At 37.7% G+C, this 18,173-nt stretch overlaps 1 protein-coding gene across 6 annotated transcripts in view; it reads left to right on the forward strand.

The window, feature by feature from the left end:
- The first annotated feature begins 1,520 nt into the window (after nucleotides 1-1,520).
- Ate1 (arginyltransferase 1) overlaps nucleotides 1,521-18,173 on the forward strand; it is a 90,418-nt gene continuing 73,765 nt past the window's right edge. For all 6 annotated transcript variants that reach the window (XM_070094116.1, XM_070094118.1, XM_070094117.1 and 3 more), the window contains exons 1-5: nucleotides 1,521-1,676; nucleotides 4,433-4,559; nucleotides 5,683-5,792; nucleotides 8,213-8,323; nucleotides 11,841-12,014. In XM_070094116.1, the coding sequence (XP_069950217.1) occupies nucleotides 1,571-1,676; nucleotides 4,433-4,559; nucleotides 5,683-5,792; nucleotides 8,213-8,323; nucleotides 11,841-12,014 (628 nt within the window). In that variant the 5' untranslated portion in view covers nucleotides 1,521-1,570. The remainder of the gene's footprint in view (nucleotides 1,677-4,432; nucleotides 4,560-5,682; nucleotides 5,793-8,212; nucleotides 8,324-11,840; nucleotides 12,015-18,173) is intronic.

An 18,173-nucleotide genomic window follows, 5' to 3' on the forward strand; every position in this document is an offset into this window, starting at 1 on the left:
GGAGCAACCATAGTACATGAGGGAGAGAGCACAACTTTGTAGTAGCCACAGTCAGTGGCCAGGCTTCAAACACCTTTTATTGTACAGCAATAAAGAAATGGAACATTGCCTGCACATGTCAAAGCCAGTCATAGCATGAACCAGTTCAAGAAGACAGCCAAAGATGCCTGATGAATGTAGCGACATAAAGGGACCAGAATGATTTTTTAGTTTTTTTTTTTAGCTAACACATGTAAATATAAATAACTCATTTTTACCTCATTCCTAGTATATCTTCTTTATAATATAATATGATATTATCTCCTTTATAATATAATATGATATTATCTCCTTTATAATATAATATGATATTATCTCCTTTATAATATAATATGATATTATCTCCTTTATAATATAATATGATATTATCTCCTTTATAATATAATATGATATTATCTCCTTTATAGTATAATAATAATGTATTAAAAGGACTCCAATGTAAATAAGTCACTTTGACTTTTTTGGTTATCCCAGGTTATCTACACATATGTTGCTATGTATGATAATGTGTGTAACTATTTATGTGCAGCCAGCAGCAACAGCCTGGTTGATCAGGCTCTGATCCACCAGGAGGCCTGGTCACAGACCGGGCCGCGGGGGCGTTGACCCCCGGAACTCTCTCCAGGTAAACTCCAGGTATACCTGAATAAACTTACGAAATGCTCTGCATAACAAGGGGCTTTTTATATAGTAATATGTCATTGATGTTAGCTAGGACTGTATAAGGTGTATTATGTACTTGTAGAATAATAGAGTATTATTATTATTATTATTATTATTATTATTATTATTATTATTATTATTATTATTATTATTATTATTATTATAGGATAACCCCAAAGAGTCAAAGGGACTTATTTCCACAGGGGTTATTGGACCTCCATTGGAAATAAGTCACTTTGTGTGACTTTTTTGTGTTATCCTAGGTAATTTACACTATGTATGATAATTGTAATTATGTGTACCTGTGCTTCAATATACTTGTACATGTACTTGTAAAAATAAATATATTATATTATTATTATTATATTAAGCTGATTATTATTATTATAATCAAACAGAAGCGCTAAGCCACAAGGGCTGTACAGCTATACCCCTCAAGGAAGGTTCCTTGATGTTGGTGAGGGACTCTTGATTTAGGTAATTGGATCTGTGCTCCAGTTCCCCAAATTAAGCCTGAATGCCTTCCACATCCCCCCACAGGCGTTGTATAATCCTCCAGGTTTAGCGCTTCCCTTGATTATAATAATAATAATAATAATCCTCCGGGTTTAGCGCTTCCCCCTTGATTATAATAATAATAATAATATACAGCTATATTAAGCTGAGCTGAGCCCCATGTTCCATATACATCTCACACTGAAAATGCTTATATAGTGTTTTAGGGATGTTGATTATTTTCCAAATAAATTGTTGGAGACAAGACGAGGTTGTTCTACTCTTGTAAATATAAATGGATAAATACCAACACATATATAGAATGTTTGTATTAGTGATCCCTGGAGAGTGAAGGTGGAGTTGTGTGGTAAACATGGCTGAGGAAGGTGATCCTTCTTTCACTGTAGTCGAGTATATGCGCGACCATAGTGGTTATAAATGTGGCTACTGCAAGTCTGACAATACCAACTTCAGCCATGGTAAATTAACGTCTAAAACTTATGCTCTTTATAAGTGATTTTGGCTTTAATTTGCCTTGTTTTTTGCCGTTATTTTCAATGTTTTAGGTAAACTTCAGGTACCTTATACAACACTGTTAAGAAATGAAAAATAAAGGATTATCGACTTATTGTCTCTCAGGGAATTTGGAAAAGTGTAAAAATTCATGCCTATGTTTGTTTATGGTTTATTACGAATTGTTATATATAGTTATAATATTTGCTGAGCCATGTACTAAAACATGAGCAAATAAGTTTATTTAGGTACTAGTGGATATAAGCGCACTTACACAGATTTAGGTGATGACAATTATCATATATTGTAACCTATGTGTAAATTACCGAGGATAACCTGTGATAGACAAGGGTAGCATTCAACTGGAGGAAAATATTGAACATTTTCACTGTCCATATTTAGAGATGATCTTCCAGTACAACTGAAGTAGTTGTCAAGTCTCCTTAATATACATTTATTTATTTATTTATTTATTTATTTATTTATTTATTTATTTGAACATGACACAGTGAAGTACAAAGGAATACAGTTATTACAGTGCAACATGCCAAAGCCCCTTGTATGCAGAGGATAATGGGCATGCTTAAAATTAACTTAAGATTAACTAAGCAATGATATATTCAGTGGTAAACATTGTTGTAAACAGTTAACAATTTAGCACAAATGAGTATTACAAAGACAGGTCATATGGTCATTTATTGTGTTGCTGAGCATTCAGTAAAATTGAGTATTCTGTTAGGTAGATTTCTTTGTGCCCATGGTGGCTTATTTAGCAGTCACACACAATAAACAAATGCAAGAAACAAAGTATTATTATGAAATGTTTTGTATGACATTGCAGAATAATGTTCACTTGCAGAGAAACAATGCCACACTGACTCAGAATGGTGTGTGGGAGGCTTTGTGCATGCGCAGGCACTCAGATGTGGTTTTTTTTTTTTTTTTTACACAGGGTTTGACAAGGTTAAGGATCCCTAGCTTTATTGACAAGCTATTTACAGGTTAAGGATTCCTAACTTTATTGGCAAGCTAAGAGCTGTTACCTACATCAGCTCATTTGAAAGCATTTTTATTGTTATGAGACATACAAGTAGGGAACAGGATGAAGTTGGAGCCATCTGTGGGCCAGCATTTTCATTTGATCAACTGACTTTATCTCGTTGACATCATTATGCTGTACGAATGTGTTCCATACTCGAGTCATCCTGGGTATGTATGATCTCAGATGGAGTGATGTTCTGGAGAAGGGTACAGCCAGAGTGAAGTTGCTGCTTTCTGCCCGTCTTGTGGCATAAAAGCTTGTTTCACGCTGTCCTCGAAGTGGATCCAAGTGTGGTATTTTGACAATATTGGCCTTGTACATAACAGTAAGGCCACCCACATCCCTCCTATGTTGAAGGCTCTGCTGAAATGACAGATCTATCCAGGATGGGTCCAGGCGAGAGATGAGACGTCTTGCTCTGTTCTCTACTCTGTCAAGCAGTCGCAGATGAGAGGGGGGGCAGGCAAACCAAGAAAGTGGAGCATACTCAAGGTGCGAGCGTACTTGCGCCTCGTACAGGATCTTGCAACCCTTACTGTCAAGCAGATGCGAGATACGGCGAAGTGCTGTAAGCTTCCTGGCTGCCTTGTTTGCAAGATTTACAACATGGTTCTTCATGGTTAGTTTGGAGTCGAATTTCACCCCAAGGATATCAACTTCTCCAGGTGCCAACACCCTCCCATTCATCCTTACTACTGCACCAGCATTACCATCATGGTGCCTAGAGACGATCATCATTTGCGTTTTCTCAGGTGCAAATGTTACTTGCCATCTATTTCCCCAAGCTGATATAGCTCTCAGCTGGTGATTGATGTAGCTTAGAGCAGCTGGCATTTCTTCTCTTGGATAAGTGAATGTCAGTGTACAGTCGTCTGCATATGCATGTGATTCTGGGATGAGATGAAGAAGGTCGTTGAAGTAGACATTCCATAACAATGGACCCAGCACGCTTCCTTGTGGAACACTTGCCCCAATAGGATGTCTTGCTGGTTCTGTGCGACTGATGAAACCAGAGGGAATTAACAAAATACAGAGACTATATTTTGATGCAAAAAGACAGTGATAACTGAAAATCATGAAATCAGAGGTTAATGAAAACAGAGGGTCCACTGTATTTACCTCATTCTTTTTAATTGCACAAAGTGGCACTTCAGTGCGGCCGCAGGCTATCTCTTGTCTAATATTTCTATTTTCCTCGTTAACTCTAAGACATAAACGCTTATACCTTTTCTTGCCACTTTCAGCAACACTGGTATGCCTACTGGGTGCCATGATTGCTTGGCTGATACAAGATATAGTAATTAAAAGATCAAAACACAATTCACAAACACGGCTTGTCACGAAGCCTGGGATGGTGGTGGCAGGAGTGTTGGGGGTGGCAGGGGATGGCGGGAGGTCTCCCCTGCTGACCCACAACAAGGCGGCAGGTTGAACTAGAGAAATTTTTACCACGCCCACAAACGGAACTGTGTAAAGTTAATTTTACGAAGTGTTGTATAAAATTGTGCCTCATTTTTTCAAAAGTGCAATAACCAAAACACGGCAAATAAACCCGTGTAATATAATGGTCTACTATAAATTAATTTGTTTTGTAATGTAATGATCATTATTTATTTCATCAGTATTATTCATAATAAATTGTATTCTGGTATATCAGTCTAAATTATTGTGTTTTGGCAGGTATGTGGGCTCACCGAATGGCTGTAGGGGATTATCAAGATCTGATTGACCGGGGTTGGCGACGTAGTGGTAAATACTGCTATAAACCAACTATGGACAGGACTTGTTGCCCTATGTACACCATAAAGTAAGCATTTACCAATACTCAGGTCTCTGCAATAAATTGACACCTGTGAATTTGTTACAATGTAAATCTCCATTAACAATTAAACTGGGCATTGGCGATGCAGATGGTGACAGGGTGGTAGCTGTGAGCATCTTTGGTTTGGTTAATTTTTTTAAATAAACATTTTTTGTTTCTATAGGATTATAGATCATCAAAACTTCGATATTAATGCTGAAGGAAAAATATCAATACATTGCCTTTTTAGAGTGTGATAAAAATGCAGTATTATTTGGGAATGGGAAAGCCAAGGTTATGGACAAAGTCAAGGCTATGGACAAGGATTAACACAAAATAGGGACTGTGAAAAAAAAAAATGTAAATTTTTGAAGTGAAATGCTCTTCAGTAAAAACTGTACAGTTTAATCAAATCCTGAAAATTATAATGCTCGTGAATTTGGGAATTCAGCCACAATTGAGCACCTCTGTTCTTTGGAAAAAGATCCAAAATTCTAGATACTTCAAATTCTTATCTTGAATATTTGCTTTTATTCACAAAATGTTGAATTTTGAAATAATTTCCAAATTAATATTGTGTTCTGAATTTGGAAGAATTCTGAATTATAGTGTGCTGTAGCATCAGTCATGGCGCAAGAAAGATGAATCACAGATGTTCATAAACAGATTCATTGTGAACAGTTATTAAACACTGGAGTAAACTGCTATTCAGTTCTGTAACTGAAAATACTGTACAGAAAGAAACCTTTAGACTGTTAGATAGTTTGAGATTAATTTTTAACTAAATGAATTTTCTCTGTGTATCAGTAAGATTCTTCACCGTCTTTCCCCTCCTGCCTTTCTTATCTAGAATGATTTTTTTTTTTTAGCCTTAAAAGCTGTCCTCTGCCAAGGTAGGCTAACCCAGAGAAGGAAACAAACTCACCATTACTCATTCAGTCAGTGTCTAACCATAAATGTACTAACATCACAGTTTAGATTACCCTTCATCTGCAACATCCCCACCTCTCCTTCAGAGTACAGAGATACACTATTATTCTGTGATGTAATGCACATAATTATATTAAATAAATATTATTTAATAAGCAGAATAATAATACTTTTTCCTTGGGCATGTTTGTTTTCTCAGATGTGACACATTGGAATTCAAGCTAAGCAAGTCTCAGAAAAAGATTCTCAAACGTATTCACCGATATTTAAGTCATGGGGCTGCAAAAGAGGAGAAAGTTTTTGGAAATGGTAAGTGTTGTAGACATTAGTACTGATAATGATAGTACGTACAGTGATACCCCGGGTTACGAACCTAATTCTTTCCAGAAGGCTGTTTGAGTGCCAATACCGAATGAATTTGTTCCCATAAGGAATAATGTAAATTAGATTAGTCCATTTCAGACCCCCAAAAATACACTTACCAAAGCACTTGCAAAAATACACTTACATAATTGTTCGAACTGGGAGCTGTTCGAAACTCAAGGTACCGCTGTAATAACAAATTTTTTATATAGCAGTGGAAGTGGAACAGAATTCCTCCATAAGCCATGTGTGTCGTAAGAGGCGACTAAGTATCTAGAAACAGTGGTAATGGTATGAAATTATTCATCAGACATTTCTGTACCCTCAATAATAAAATTTCATTAAATATCAGAAACTACCTACAAAATATATTATTTTCTAAGGTAGTGAGGACATGCTTACATATACTGTATTTAACATTCTTTTAATTTAACTGAATAGGGCCAGGGGTGTTATGGATTAGGTAATTTTGCATTGAATGAATTTTGGCTGAATTTTACCATTTTGTACCACAAAAAATATCTCGACTGAAGCAATTGGAGATGATGAGATGGCTAATGTTGGGTTGTGCAAGAAGTTTTGTGCAGAATAGAGCACTTCACATTGTACTGTAAAAGGCATTCATCTATAAAATTGAAGGTGAAGATATAATTCATAATAGGGGTGATGCATATTAGGGATATGTTTTAGGGGAAATGCAACAAAGTGAGCTTGTGAAAATTCCAGGAGAAAAAGATAATTTTTAGGATTGCTGTAATTTCTGACATGACAGAAAAGAGCATTTAAAGTTAGAAAGGTAGAGGCAGGATTAGAATAAATGTCTGAAATGTTATTGGTAGGAAATATTGTTTTGCTTGTTCTGAAGATTGTAAAATGTTGACTTTAACAAAATGTAAATTTCAAATCTAAGGGATGGTGTATGATACAGTTATTGTTAATCATCCATTATCTGGCATCCCCCCATCAGAAGGTAGGGTGACCTAGATTTTCACCCACAATGGATGATTATGTCATCTCTTTATGATCTGTTTCTTGTTGCACATTAATTTTAACATTGTTTAAAGACCAGATCAAACAAAACCACTGGATAATACTACCTTCCAAATGACCAATTACTGGATAATTAATCATCATCTATATTAAGATTCTGTAAATTCAAAACACAGTGAAGACAAAGTGCAAGTGTCTTCATTGAAATTATTTTAGGGGAGAAAGGGAGTTCATTTAGTATGAGAGTAGACTGAATTTCTGAAACTAAGAGGGACAATAGAGAAAACCTATGAAGAAAAATATTTGAGTATTAAGCAAGTTAGGTTTACAGAAATAGAAATTATAGGTATAGAGGAAGAGAAAACCAAGAACAGTTATGTTTTACTTATTGTGCATTGTAGGAGAAGTAATGAATGGATTTTCCAGTGTGTATAAACTTGAAGTAATTGTAAGAGAAGACACTCGGGGAGCACTGCACATAAACATTAAGGAAAGATAATACAGTAAGGAGTTAGGTATCCACTCATTCAGTATTGATACCTTTTAACAGGGGCATATCTACAGAAAATAGCACCTATGGCAACCACTGGAATTGCAACCCCATCCAAACATCTGACACCTATCTTTTAGATAACTGTACCATAAAATCAGCTCAAAAATACAATGAAGCTTGTTAAACTTTTAATTAGTTATTATGGCACTACATGAAAATTACAGCTGCAGCTTCCTTGCTTTTTCTGATGCAAATCAGTCTTTAATATGCTCAAATTCAGTTTTGTCAGTTTCTTCTCTTTCTACACTCAGCAGAGCAAGATCACAGTCTGTCTTGACCCATAGATGCTCTCTTAGTTTTAACTTGCTGAATGATCTCTCACAGCTGCCGATGGAAACTGCAATGGTTAGCATTATATGAATAGCAGTGTGAAGATTTGGGAAGATGCTCTCATCTCTGTACTGAACAATAAGTTTGAGAAGCTCTTCAGGTCTTCATATTTTCATGTTGACCCAACTTGATAGCAACATTCTGCAATCCAAAATTTCTTCATATAGCTGCTGTCCATCACCATCAGAGCTGTACAATTAACAGTCTAGCCATCCTAGTGCTTCTCATCCATGATAATCGAAGACAGATCATGCATCTGAAGAATTTTTTTTTTTTACTATCTGAGGATAGTGAAAAAAAAATGCTCAGTAGCATCCCTCTTCAAGTGGCACCCAGGGCACATGCCATACCTGCCATACCTTAGGTATGCTATTGCCCTTTAGTGCCTGCATTCCATTACCCCAAACTGCCTTATTCTCATTTTTAGTATTTTGATGTTTCATCAGTAGTGTGTCACGACTATTTGACAGTAATTAATTTGCATTCCTTTCAGACAGCTCGGAAAGTATGCAAGGAAATCCAGAATATGTAATTCCGAAGTTTGAAGCCAGTCAAGAACTTTCCTCGGTGTCTCTATGTACAAATGTTGTGAACATGAGAAAGAGTGAGTATATACCTACCAAGATGTTGAAAAATTTCCTTCAAGGTGATCATGTGATGCACCATATTCCTAGACTTTGAAACAGAATTTGGAGTGATATATGGATAGAAATGACTTTCATGCAGTACTATTTGTATTTGAAATATATATTTATTGCATGTTTATAGAGGGACAACTGATATATCAGATCATTATTTAGTTGTAGCTACAGTTAGAGTAAGAGGTAGATGGGACAAAAGGAAACTGGCAGCAGCAAGAAGAGAATGGTGAAAATGTATAAACTAAGGGAGGAGGAAGTTAGAGTGAGATATAAGCAACTATTGGCAGAGGGTGGACTAATGCAAGTATGAGTGGTGGGGGGTTGAAGAGGGTTGGAATAGTTTTAAAAATGCAGTATTATAATGTTTGTGGCTATAGGAGGGTGGGTGCAGAAGGAAAGAGGAGTGATTGGTGGAATGATAAAGTAAAGGGCGTGATAAAAGAGAAAAAGGTAGCGTATGAGAGGTTTTTACAAAGCAGAAGTGTTATAAAAAGAGCAGAGTATATAGAGAGTAAAAGAAAGGTGAAGAGAGTGGTGAGAGAGTGCAAAAGGAGAGCAGATGATAGAGTGGGAGAGGCACTGTCAAGAAATATTGATGAAAATAAGAAAAAAATTCGGAGATAAATAAGTTAAGAAAGCCTAGGGAATGAATGGATTTGTCAGTTAAAAACAGAGTAGGGGAGTAGTAGATGGGGAGCTGGAGGTATTGGGTAGATGGCAGGAATATTTTGAGGAACTTTTAAATGTTGATGAAGAAAGGGAAGCGGTAATTTCATGCACTGGCCAGGGCGGTATAACATCTTTTAGGAGTGAAGAAGAGCAGGATGTGAGTGTGGGGGAGGTGCATGAGGCATTACATAGAATGAAAAGGGGTAAAGCAGCTGGAGCTGATGGGATCATGACAAAAATGTTAAAAGCAGGGGGGTATATAGTGTTGTAGTGGTTGGTATTTTTGTTTCATAACTGTATGAAAGAGGGGAAGGTACCTAGGGATTGGCAGAGAGCATGTATAGTTCAGTTCCTTTATATAAAAGGAAGGGGGACAAAAGAGATTGTAAAAATTATAGGGGAATAAGTTTACTGAGTATACCAGGAAAAGTGCACGGTAGGGTTATTATTGAAAGAATTAGAGGTAAGACAGAGAGTAGATTTGTAGATGAGCAAGGAGGCTTTAGACTGGGTAGGGGATGTATAGATCAAGTGTTTACATTGAAGCATATATGTGAACAGGATTTAGATAAAGGTAGGGAAGTTTTCATTGTATTTATGGATTTAGAAAAGGCATATGATAGAGTGGATAGGGGAGCAATATGGCAGAAGTTGCAGGTATATGGAATAGGTACTAAGTTAGTAAATGCTGTAAAGAGTTTTTATGAGGATAGTGAGGCTCAGGTTAGGGTGTGTAGAAGAGAGGGAGATTACTTCCCGGTAAAAGTAGGTCTTAGACAGGGATGTGTAATGTCACCATGGTTAATATATTTATAAATGGGGTTGTAAAAGAAGTAAATGCTAGTAAATGCCATACATCCATATGGCAAATGCATCTTCCGTATCGGTTGGTACAGTGGATGTGTACCTGATGGTCACTGAATGACGAGGTCAATCACGAACCATGAGGCTATATTTGCCAAAAGTCGGATTTCACAAAAGTCTTTACCGCCGAACAGCGGGGCTTCACTGTATTTACATTAGTTCTTATGGGAAGAATTATTTTGGTTATCGGCCATTTCGGTTTTAGGCTGGCCTTCTGGAATGGATTACAGCTGATAACCGAGGGTCCACTGTATTATTATTAACCCTTTGATGGTCAAGAGGCCCTCTCCCAAACTTGTTCTCAGGGTCGAAAATTTTTTGAAACAAAAAAAAATTATTTTTTTCTTGTGAAATAATAGAGAATCTTTTTCCGATCATAATAACACCAAAAGTATGAAATTTGATGAAAAACTTATGGAATTATGTTCTCACAAAGTTAGAGGTCTCAAAGTTGGTGATTTCACCCACTTTGAGCCCTATTTTCGGCCAATTCCAATGTTGCAGTTGACTAAAATCGTAGCTATTTCCCTAGAACTCCATTTGTTCTATTGATTGAGTACAAGAATCAGCCCATTTACCAATTTCAACTACCCAATAAAGTGGTCAGAATTTGGCAATTTGGGCAATTTCACACAAATTTCTGAAGATGCCAATTTCAAAATAGGGTACAGAAACAACACACACATTCACGACACTAAAATAACGTTTTATCTGTTCATTAGTCACGTCTCTAGGCCACTCTTACATTACTTTTGCTTTCCATTTTGAATTTTTATTCTCACAGAAAATAGAAAGTTTTCTGTTATATATACTACTGCATCATTGTAAAAACGGTATAAATGATATCAGCACACTTGTGAAAGAATATTAGACTCACCAATTGATGTGTATTGGATGCTTGGTTTGATTTGTTTACTCTTGAACATCGGCAAAAACCGATCATTTTTGCTAATTTGAGCTCAATTTTAAGGTACTTGTCATCGTGAAACTAATCAGAATCATCTCTAATTATGTAATAGATCTTCCATTTTGTCAAATGAAACTGAGGAAATAAGAATACACGTACAACCATAAATACCATACAAAAATTCACTAGAAAGTCGCTGTTTTAAACCAAAAACACAGAGTTTTTTTTTCTCGTTATGCATAGCGTGCTTCAGGATTTTTTTTTATACTGCGCACACTGACCACATAGACCCATTCTTTCATATGTAGGCCTGCCAGCTTTCTTCCACCAAATTTGAAGGCGCTAGAATTTAAACGTACAAGTATGTGACCGACCCTGGCTGCAATGACATACTTGTACGTGACTGACCCTCAAGAGTTAATGTGGCATCAAGAGTAGAGGCAAAATGCTTTACGGCAAAAAGCCGTAAAGTGGGGCCCTACTGTATTCAGAAATAGGAGGATTGCTGAGGTGGTTTGGGTATTGAGAGAGATTGGAGCATTATAAGATGAAAAGAGGGTATATATTGATCTGGGGGTGGAAGGAAGAAGGTATAGGGTTCATTCTAGGTAGTGTAGAAGTGAGGGGGCAAAGGACGCTTTGAATGCTAGGGGCTTGAACATTCAATAGGTTTGTGTGAGCATGTTTGATCAGAGTGAATGGAGACAAGTAGTTTTTATGACTTGCTGTTACATTGGAATGGGAGCAAGGTAACATTTATGATGGGATTCAGGGAAAAATCAGTTAACTGGACTCGAGTCCTGGAGGTGAGAAGTACAGTACAATGCATGCATTCTAGAGGAGGAGGGAGGATGTTGCATTTTGGAGAGTCATCTGAACTGTGACGTCAGCATGCTTCTGGGAAGGCAGTGATTGAATGAATGATGGTGAAAGTGTTTCTTCTTTTTTTTAGGGGGGGGGATTACCCTACCTTGGTAAAGGTGCAAAGGATATAATTAGAGCATATGTGTGTATGTCTAATTTTTCAAATTTTTTTTTAGATCTGGAATCATCTGCAACAGAAGAAAAAGAAAGCAGCCTTAACAGTAATAAAGAATATTTAACTCCAGGGACAGAGAAGGATACTAATTTATGTAAGGCAAGTGTAGAAAGTGCCAGTCAAGACTTCATTGGGGAAAGCCCTATCTTGAAGCCTAAGAAACTAGCAACAACAGGTGTGTTTTAAGTGATGACTTTGTCAGCTGGTGTAAACACAGCTGAGGTTTGATAAGGGTTAATGATTTTTTTAAGTTATTACACCACTGCTTTTCCAAGATATTAAAATAAAAATCAATTTCTTTTTCTTTTAGCATTTCTTAAGTTGTCATGCATTAATACTTCAGCACTTTAACCCTTTGACTGTCACAGGCCCCTTTCTGAAACTCATTCTATGTTGATAAATTTTTTGGGAAAAAAAAAATTATTTTTTCTTATGAAATGATAGAGAATCTTTTCTCAATGGTAATGACACCAAAAGTACGAAATTTGGTCGAAAACTCACGGAATTACACTCCCGCGAAGTTAGCGGTCTCAGCGACATATACGCATCGGCAATTTCACCGACTTTGAGCCCTGTTTTTGACTAATTCCATTGTTCCAGTTGACCAAACTCATAGCTATTTCTTTAGAACTCCATTTTTTTTCTATCTGTTGAGTACAAGAAACTGCTCATTTACTGATTTGAACTACCCAGTAAAGTGGTCAGAAATTGGCAATTTGGTCAATTTCACTCAAATTAAAAAAATTGCCAATTTCAAAATAGGGTCCAGAATAAACAATGCAGACATTCTTGGCACTAAAATAACATATCCTCTGTTCATTAGTCATGTCTCTAGGCCCCTCTTATATTACTATTGCTTTCTGTTTTGATTTTTTATTCGTACAAAAAAATACAAAATTTACTGTTATGGAGACTACTGCATTATTGTAAAAATGGTATAAATAACATCAGTGCACTAGTGAAAGAATATTAGACTCCCCAGTTGAAGTGTATTGGACGTGTGGTGTGATTTGCTTACTCCTGAACATTGGTAAAAATCGAACATTTCCGCTACTTTGAGCTCAATTTCAAGGTCGTTTTCATCGTGAAGGTAATCAAAATCATCTCTATTTCTGTAATATGCTTTCTATTTTATCACCTGAGACCATGAAAACAAGAATACAACGATAAGTACTATACAAAAATACACCTCAAATTCTGCGTTTTACTCCTAAAAAACGGTCAGTTTTTTTTTTTTCTCATTACGCACTGTGTGCTGCAGGATTTTTTTTATGTGGTGCACACTGACCACACAGACCCATTCTCTCACATGTGGGCCTACCAGCTTTCTCCCGCTTGATTGAAGCCGCTAGAATTTTATTTTATTTTATTATCACACTGGCCGATTCCCACCAAGGCAGGGTGGCCCGAAAAAGAAAAACTTTCACCATCATTCACTCCATCACTGTCTTGCCAGAAGGGTGCTTTACACTACAGTTTTTAAACTGCAACAATAACACCCCTCCTTCAGAGTGCAGGCACTGTACTTCCCATCTCCAGGACTCAGGTCCGGCCTACCGGTTTCCCTGAACCCCTTCATAAATGTTACTTTGCTCACACTCCAACAGCACGTCAAGTATTAAAAACCATTTGTCTCCATTCACTCCTATCAAACAGGCTCATGCATACCTGCTGGAAGTCCAAGCCCCTCGCACACAAAACCTCCTTTACCCCCTCTCTCCAACCTTTCCTAGGCCGACCCCTACCCCGCCTTCCTTCCACTACAGACTGATACACTCTTGAAGTCATTCTGTTTCGCTCCATTCTCTCTACATGTCCGAACCCTTCCTCAGTCCTCTGGACAACAGTTTTGGTAATCCCGCACCTCCTCCTAACTTCCAAACTACGAATTCTCTGCATTATATTCACACCACACATTGCCCTCAGACATGACATCTCCACTGCCTCCAGCCTTCTCCTCGCTGCAACATTCGTCACCCATGCTTCACACCCATATAAGAGCGTTGGTAAAACTATACTCTCATACATTCCCCTCTTTGCCTCCAAGGACAAAGTTCTTTGTCTCCACAGACTCCTAAGTGCACCACTCACTCTTTTTCCCTCATCAATTCTATGATTCACCTCATCTTGCATAGACCCATCCGCTGACACGTCCGCTCCCAAATATCTGAATACATTCACCTCCTCCATACTCTCTCCCTCCAATCTGATATTCAATCTTTCATCACCTAATCTTTTTGTTATCCTCATAACCTTACTCTTTCCTGTATTCACCTTTAATTTTCTTCTTTTGCACACCCTACCAAATTCATCCACCAATCTCTGCAACTTCTCTTCAGAATCTCCCAAGAGCACAGTGTCATCAGCAAAGAGCAGCTGTGACAACTCCCACTTTGTGTGTGATTCTTTATCTTTTAACTCCACGCCTCTTGTCAAGACCCTTGCATTTACTTCTCTTACAACCCCATCTATAAATATATTAAACAACCACGGTGACATCACACATCCTTGTCTAAGGCCTACTTTTACTGGGAAATAATTTCCCTCTTTCCTACATACTCTAACTTAAGCCTCACTACCCTCGTAAAAACTCTTCACTGCTTTCAGTAACCTACCTCCTACACCATACACTTGCAACATCTGCCACATTGCCCCCCTATCCACCCTGTCGTACACCTTTTCCAAATCCATAAATGCCACAAAGACCTCTTTAACCTTATCTAAATACTGTTCACTTATATGTTTCACTGTAAACACCTGGTCCACACACCCCCTACCTTTCCTAAAGCCTCCTTGTTCATCTGCTATCCTATTCTCCGTCTTACTCTTAATTCTTTCAATAATAACTCTACCATACACTTTACCAGGTATACTCAGCAGACTTATCCCCCTATAATTTTTGCACTCTCTTTTATCCCCTTTGCCTTTATACAAAGGAACTATGCATGCTTTCTGCCAATCCCTAGGTACCTTACCCTCTTCCATACATTTATTAAATAATTGCACCAACCACTCCAAAACAATATCCCCACCTGCTTTTAACATTTCTATCTTTATCCCATCAATCCCGGCTGCCTTACCCCCTTTCATTTTACCTACTGCCTCACGAACTTCCCCCACACTCACAACTGGCTCTTCCTCACTCCTACAAGATGTTATTCCTCCTTGTCCTATACACGAAATCACAGCTTCCCTATCTTCATCAACATTTAACAATTCCTCAAAATATTCCCTCCATCTTCCCAATACCTCTAACTCTCCATTTAATAACTCTCCTCTCCTATTTTTAACTGACAAATCCATTTGTTCTCTAGGCTTTCTTAACTTGTTAATCTCACTCCAAAACTTTTTCTTATTTTCAACAAAATTTGTTGATAACATCTCACCCACTCTCTCATTTGCTCTCTTTTTACATTGCTTCACCACTCTCTTAACCTCTCTCTTTTTCTCCATATACTCTTCCCTCCTTGCATCACTTCTACTTTGTAAAAACTTCTCATATGCTAACTTTTTCTCCCTTACTACTCTCTTTACATCATCATTCCACCAATCGCTCCTCTTCCCTCCCGCACCCACTTTCCTGTAACCACAAACTTCTGCTGAACACACTAACACTACATTTTTAAACCTACCCCATACCTCTTCGACCCCATTGCCTATGCTCTCATTAGCCCATCTATCCTCCAATAGCTGTTTATATCTTACCCTAACTGCCTCCTCTTTTAGTTTATAAACCTTCACCTCTCTCTTCCCTGATGCTTCTATTCTCCTTGTATCCCATCTACCTTTTACTCTCAGTGTAGCTACAACTAGAAAGTGATCTGATATATCTGTGGCCCCTCTATAAATATGTACATCCTGAAGTCTACTCAACAGTCTTTTATCTACCAATACATAATCCAACAAACTACTTTCATTTCGCCCTACATCATATCTTGTATACTTATTTATCCTCTTTTTCTTAAAATATGTATTACCTATAACTAAACCCCTTTCTATACAAAGTTCAATCAAAGGGCTCCCATTATCATTTACACCTGGCACCCCAAACTTACCTACCACACCCTCTCTAAAAGTTTCTCCTACTTTAGCATTCAGGTCCCCTACCACAATTACTCTCTCACTTGGTTCAAAGGCTCCTATACATTCACTTAACATCTCCCAAAATCTCTCTCTCTCCTCTGCATTCCTCTCTTCTCCAGGTGCATACACGCTTATTATGACCCACTTCTCGCATCCAACCTTTACTTTAATCCACATAATTCTTGAATTTACACATTCATATTCTCTTTTCTCCTTCCATAACTGATCATTTAACATTACTGCTACCCCTTCCTTTGCTCTAACTCTCTCAGATACTCCAGATTTAATCCCATTTATTTCCCCCCACTGAAACTCTCCTACCCCCTTCAGCTTTGTTTCGCTTAGGGCCAGGACATCCAACTTCTTTTCATTCATAACATCAGCAATCATCTGTTTCTTGTCATCCGCACTACATCCACGCACATTTAAGCATCGAACATTAAAATGGTATAAAATACCGACAGGTTGTTAGGTAAGACACACACATTTAAGCATCCCAGTTTTATAAAGTTTTTCTTCTTCTCTTTTTTAGTAAGTGTCTACAGGAGAAGGGGTTACTAGCCCATTGCTCCCGGCATTTTAGTCGCCTCATACGACACGCATGGCTTACGAAGGAAAGATTCTTTTCCACTTCCCCATGGACAATAGAAGAAATAAAGAAGAACAAGAGCTATTTAGAAAAAGGAGAAAAACCTAGATGTATGTATATATATATGCATGTGCGTGTCTGTGAAGTGTGACCAAAGTGTAAGTAGGAGTAGCAAGATATCCCTGTTATCTAGCATGTTTATGAGACAGAAAAAGAAACCAGCAATCCTACCATCATGCAAAACAGTTACAGGTTTCTGTTTCACAGTCATCTGGCAGGACGGTAGTACTTCTGTGGGTGGTTGCTGTCTACCAACCTACTACCGCTAGAATTTACGCGTATAAATACGTCAGAAACAGTGGTGCGTAAGATGTATACAGTGGAACCTTGAAAATCGAACGTACCAAATATCGAACGTTTCGAAAATAAGACCATTTTTTCGGACAAACTGTGTACCAAAAATCGAACGCGTTTCAAATTTCGGACCGCCGGGTACGGGACCTGTCTGCTGGCCCTCTCTGTCTGCGTCCCCGCGCAGGCGCCGTGAGCAGTCTAGCTTTGTTTATGCTTGAGTGAACACTAACCTGCACTCTCATTCACGCATTTTACGATTATTTCGTTGTGTTTAGTGCTTATGGGACTGTGAAATAAGCTGTTATGGGCCCAAAGAAACTTGCTAGTGGTACCCCTGTGGTAAAGAAAGTGAGAAACACCATAGATGTGAAGAAGGAAATAATACAGAAGTATGAGAGTGGTGTGAGACTTGTTGAGCTTGCCAGGATGTATGGGAAAAACAAATCGGTTCTATCCTGTTAAAGAAAGAACAAATCAAGGAAGCTGATGTTGCGAAAGGTGTTAATATAGGGACTGGATGAGGTGCCTTCTTCAAAGATTAAGGAGATTTGTGCCAAGTGGAATGATGTCCAAATGTTTGTGCAGAAGTACCACCCTGAGCAAGCTGAAACAAGCCATCTTTGCAACAAGTTCAGTGACAGAACCATGTCCCATTTTAGGGAAATGTTAAAGAGGTGCCAGAAACAGAGGACTGTGGACAGTTATTTTGTGAGACAGGGATCCAGTGACTCTCAAGCTGGTCCTAGTGGCATTAAAAGACAGAGAAGGGAAGTAACCCCAGAGAGGGCTTTACCTGAAGTCCTCATGGAGGGGGATTCTCCTTCCAAACACTAATCCCAACTCCCTCTCTCCTCCTCCCTATCTTCCAGATGCCATCACCAATCTTCAATAAAGGTAAGTAAAAATGTTATTTTATATTTTATATTATATGTATGTATTATTTTATATGTATGTTATTTTATATGTATGTAAAACTGTAATTAATCTCTATAAAATGTATTTTTTGTGTGAATATTTTTGGGTTTCTGGAATGGATTAATTGTATTTCCATTATTTCTCATGGGAAATATTGATTCGAATTTCAGACTTTTCGAAATTAGAACTAGCTCCTGGAACGGATTAAGTTCGATTTTTGAGGTTCCACTGTATATACGACCGAAACAGTCAAAGGGTTAAATGAAGCTCATCAATTCATTTCCACATTGCAAAATTTTCTATCATATTTAAATTGTCATTGTAGTGCTGTTATTTAAGGCTGGTGAGGGACTCACCACATTGATCCATTCTCTTATGTCTAGGACAAAATTT

Source organism: Cherax quadricarinatus, chromosome 44, assembly GCF_038502225.1.
Source record: "Cherax quadricarinatus isolate ZL_2023a chromosome 44, ASM3850222v1, whole genome shotgun sequence".
Taxonomy (NCBI): Eukaryota; Metazoa; Arthropoda; class Malacostraca; order Decapoda; family Parastacidae; genus Cherax; species Cherax quadricarinatus.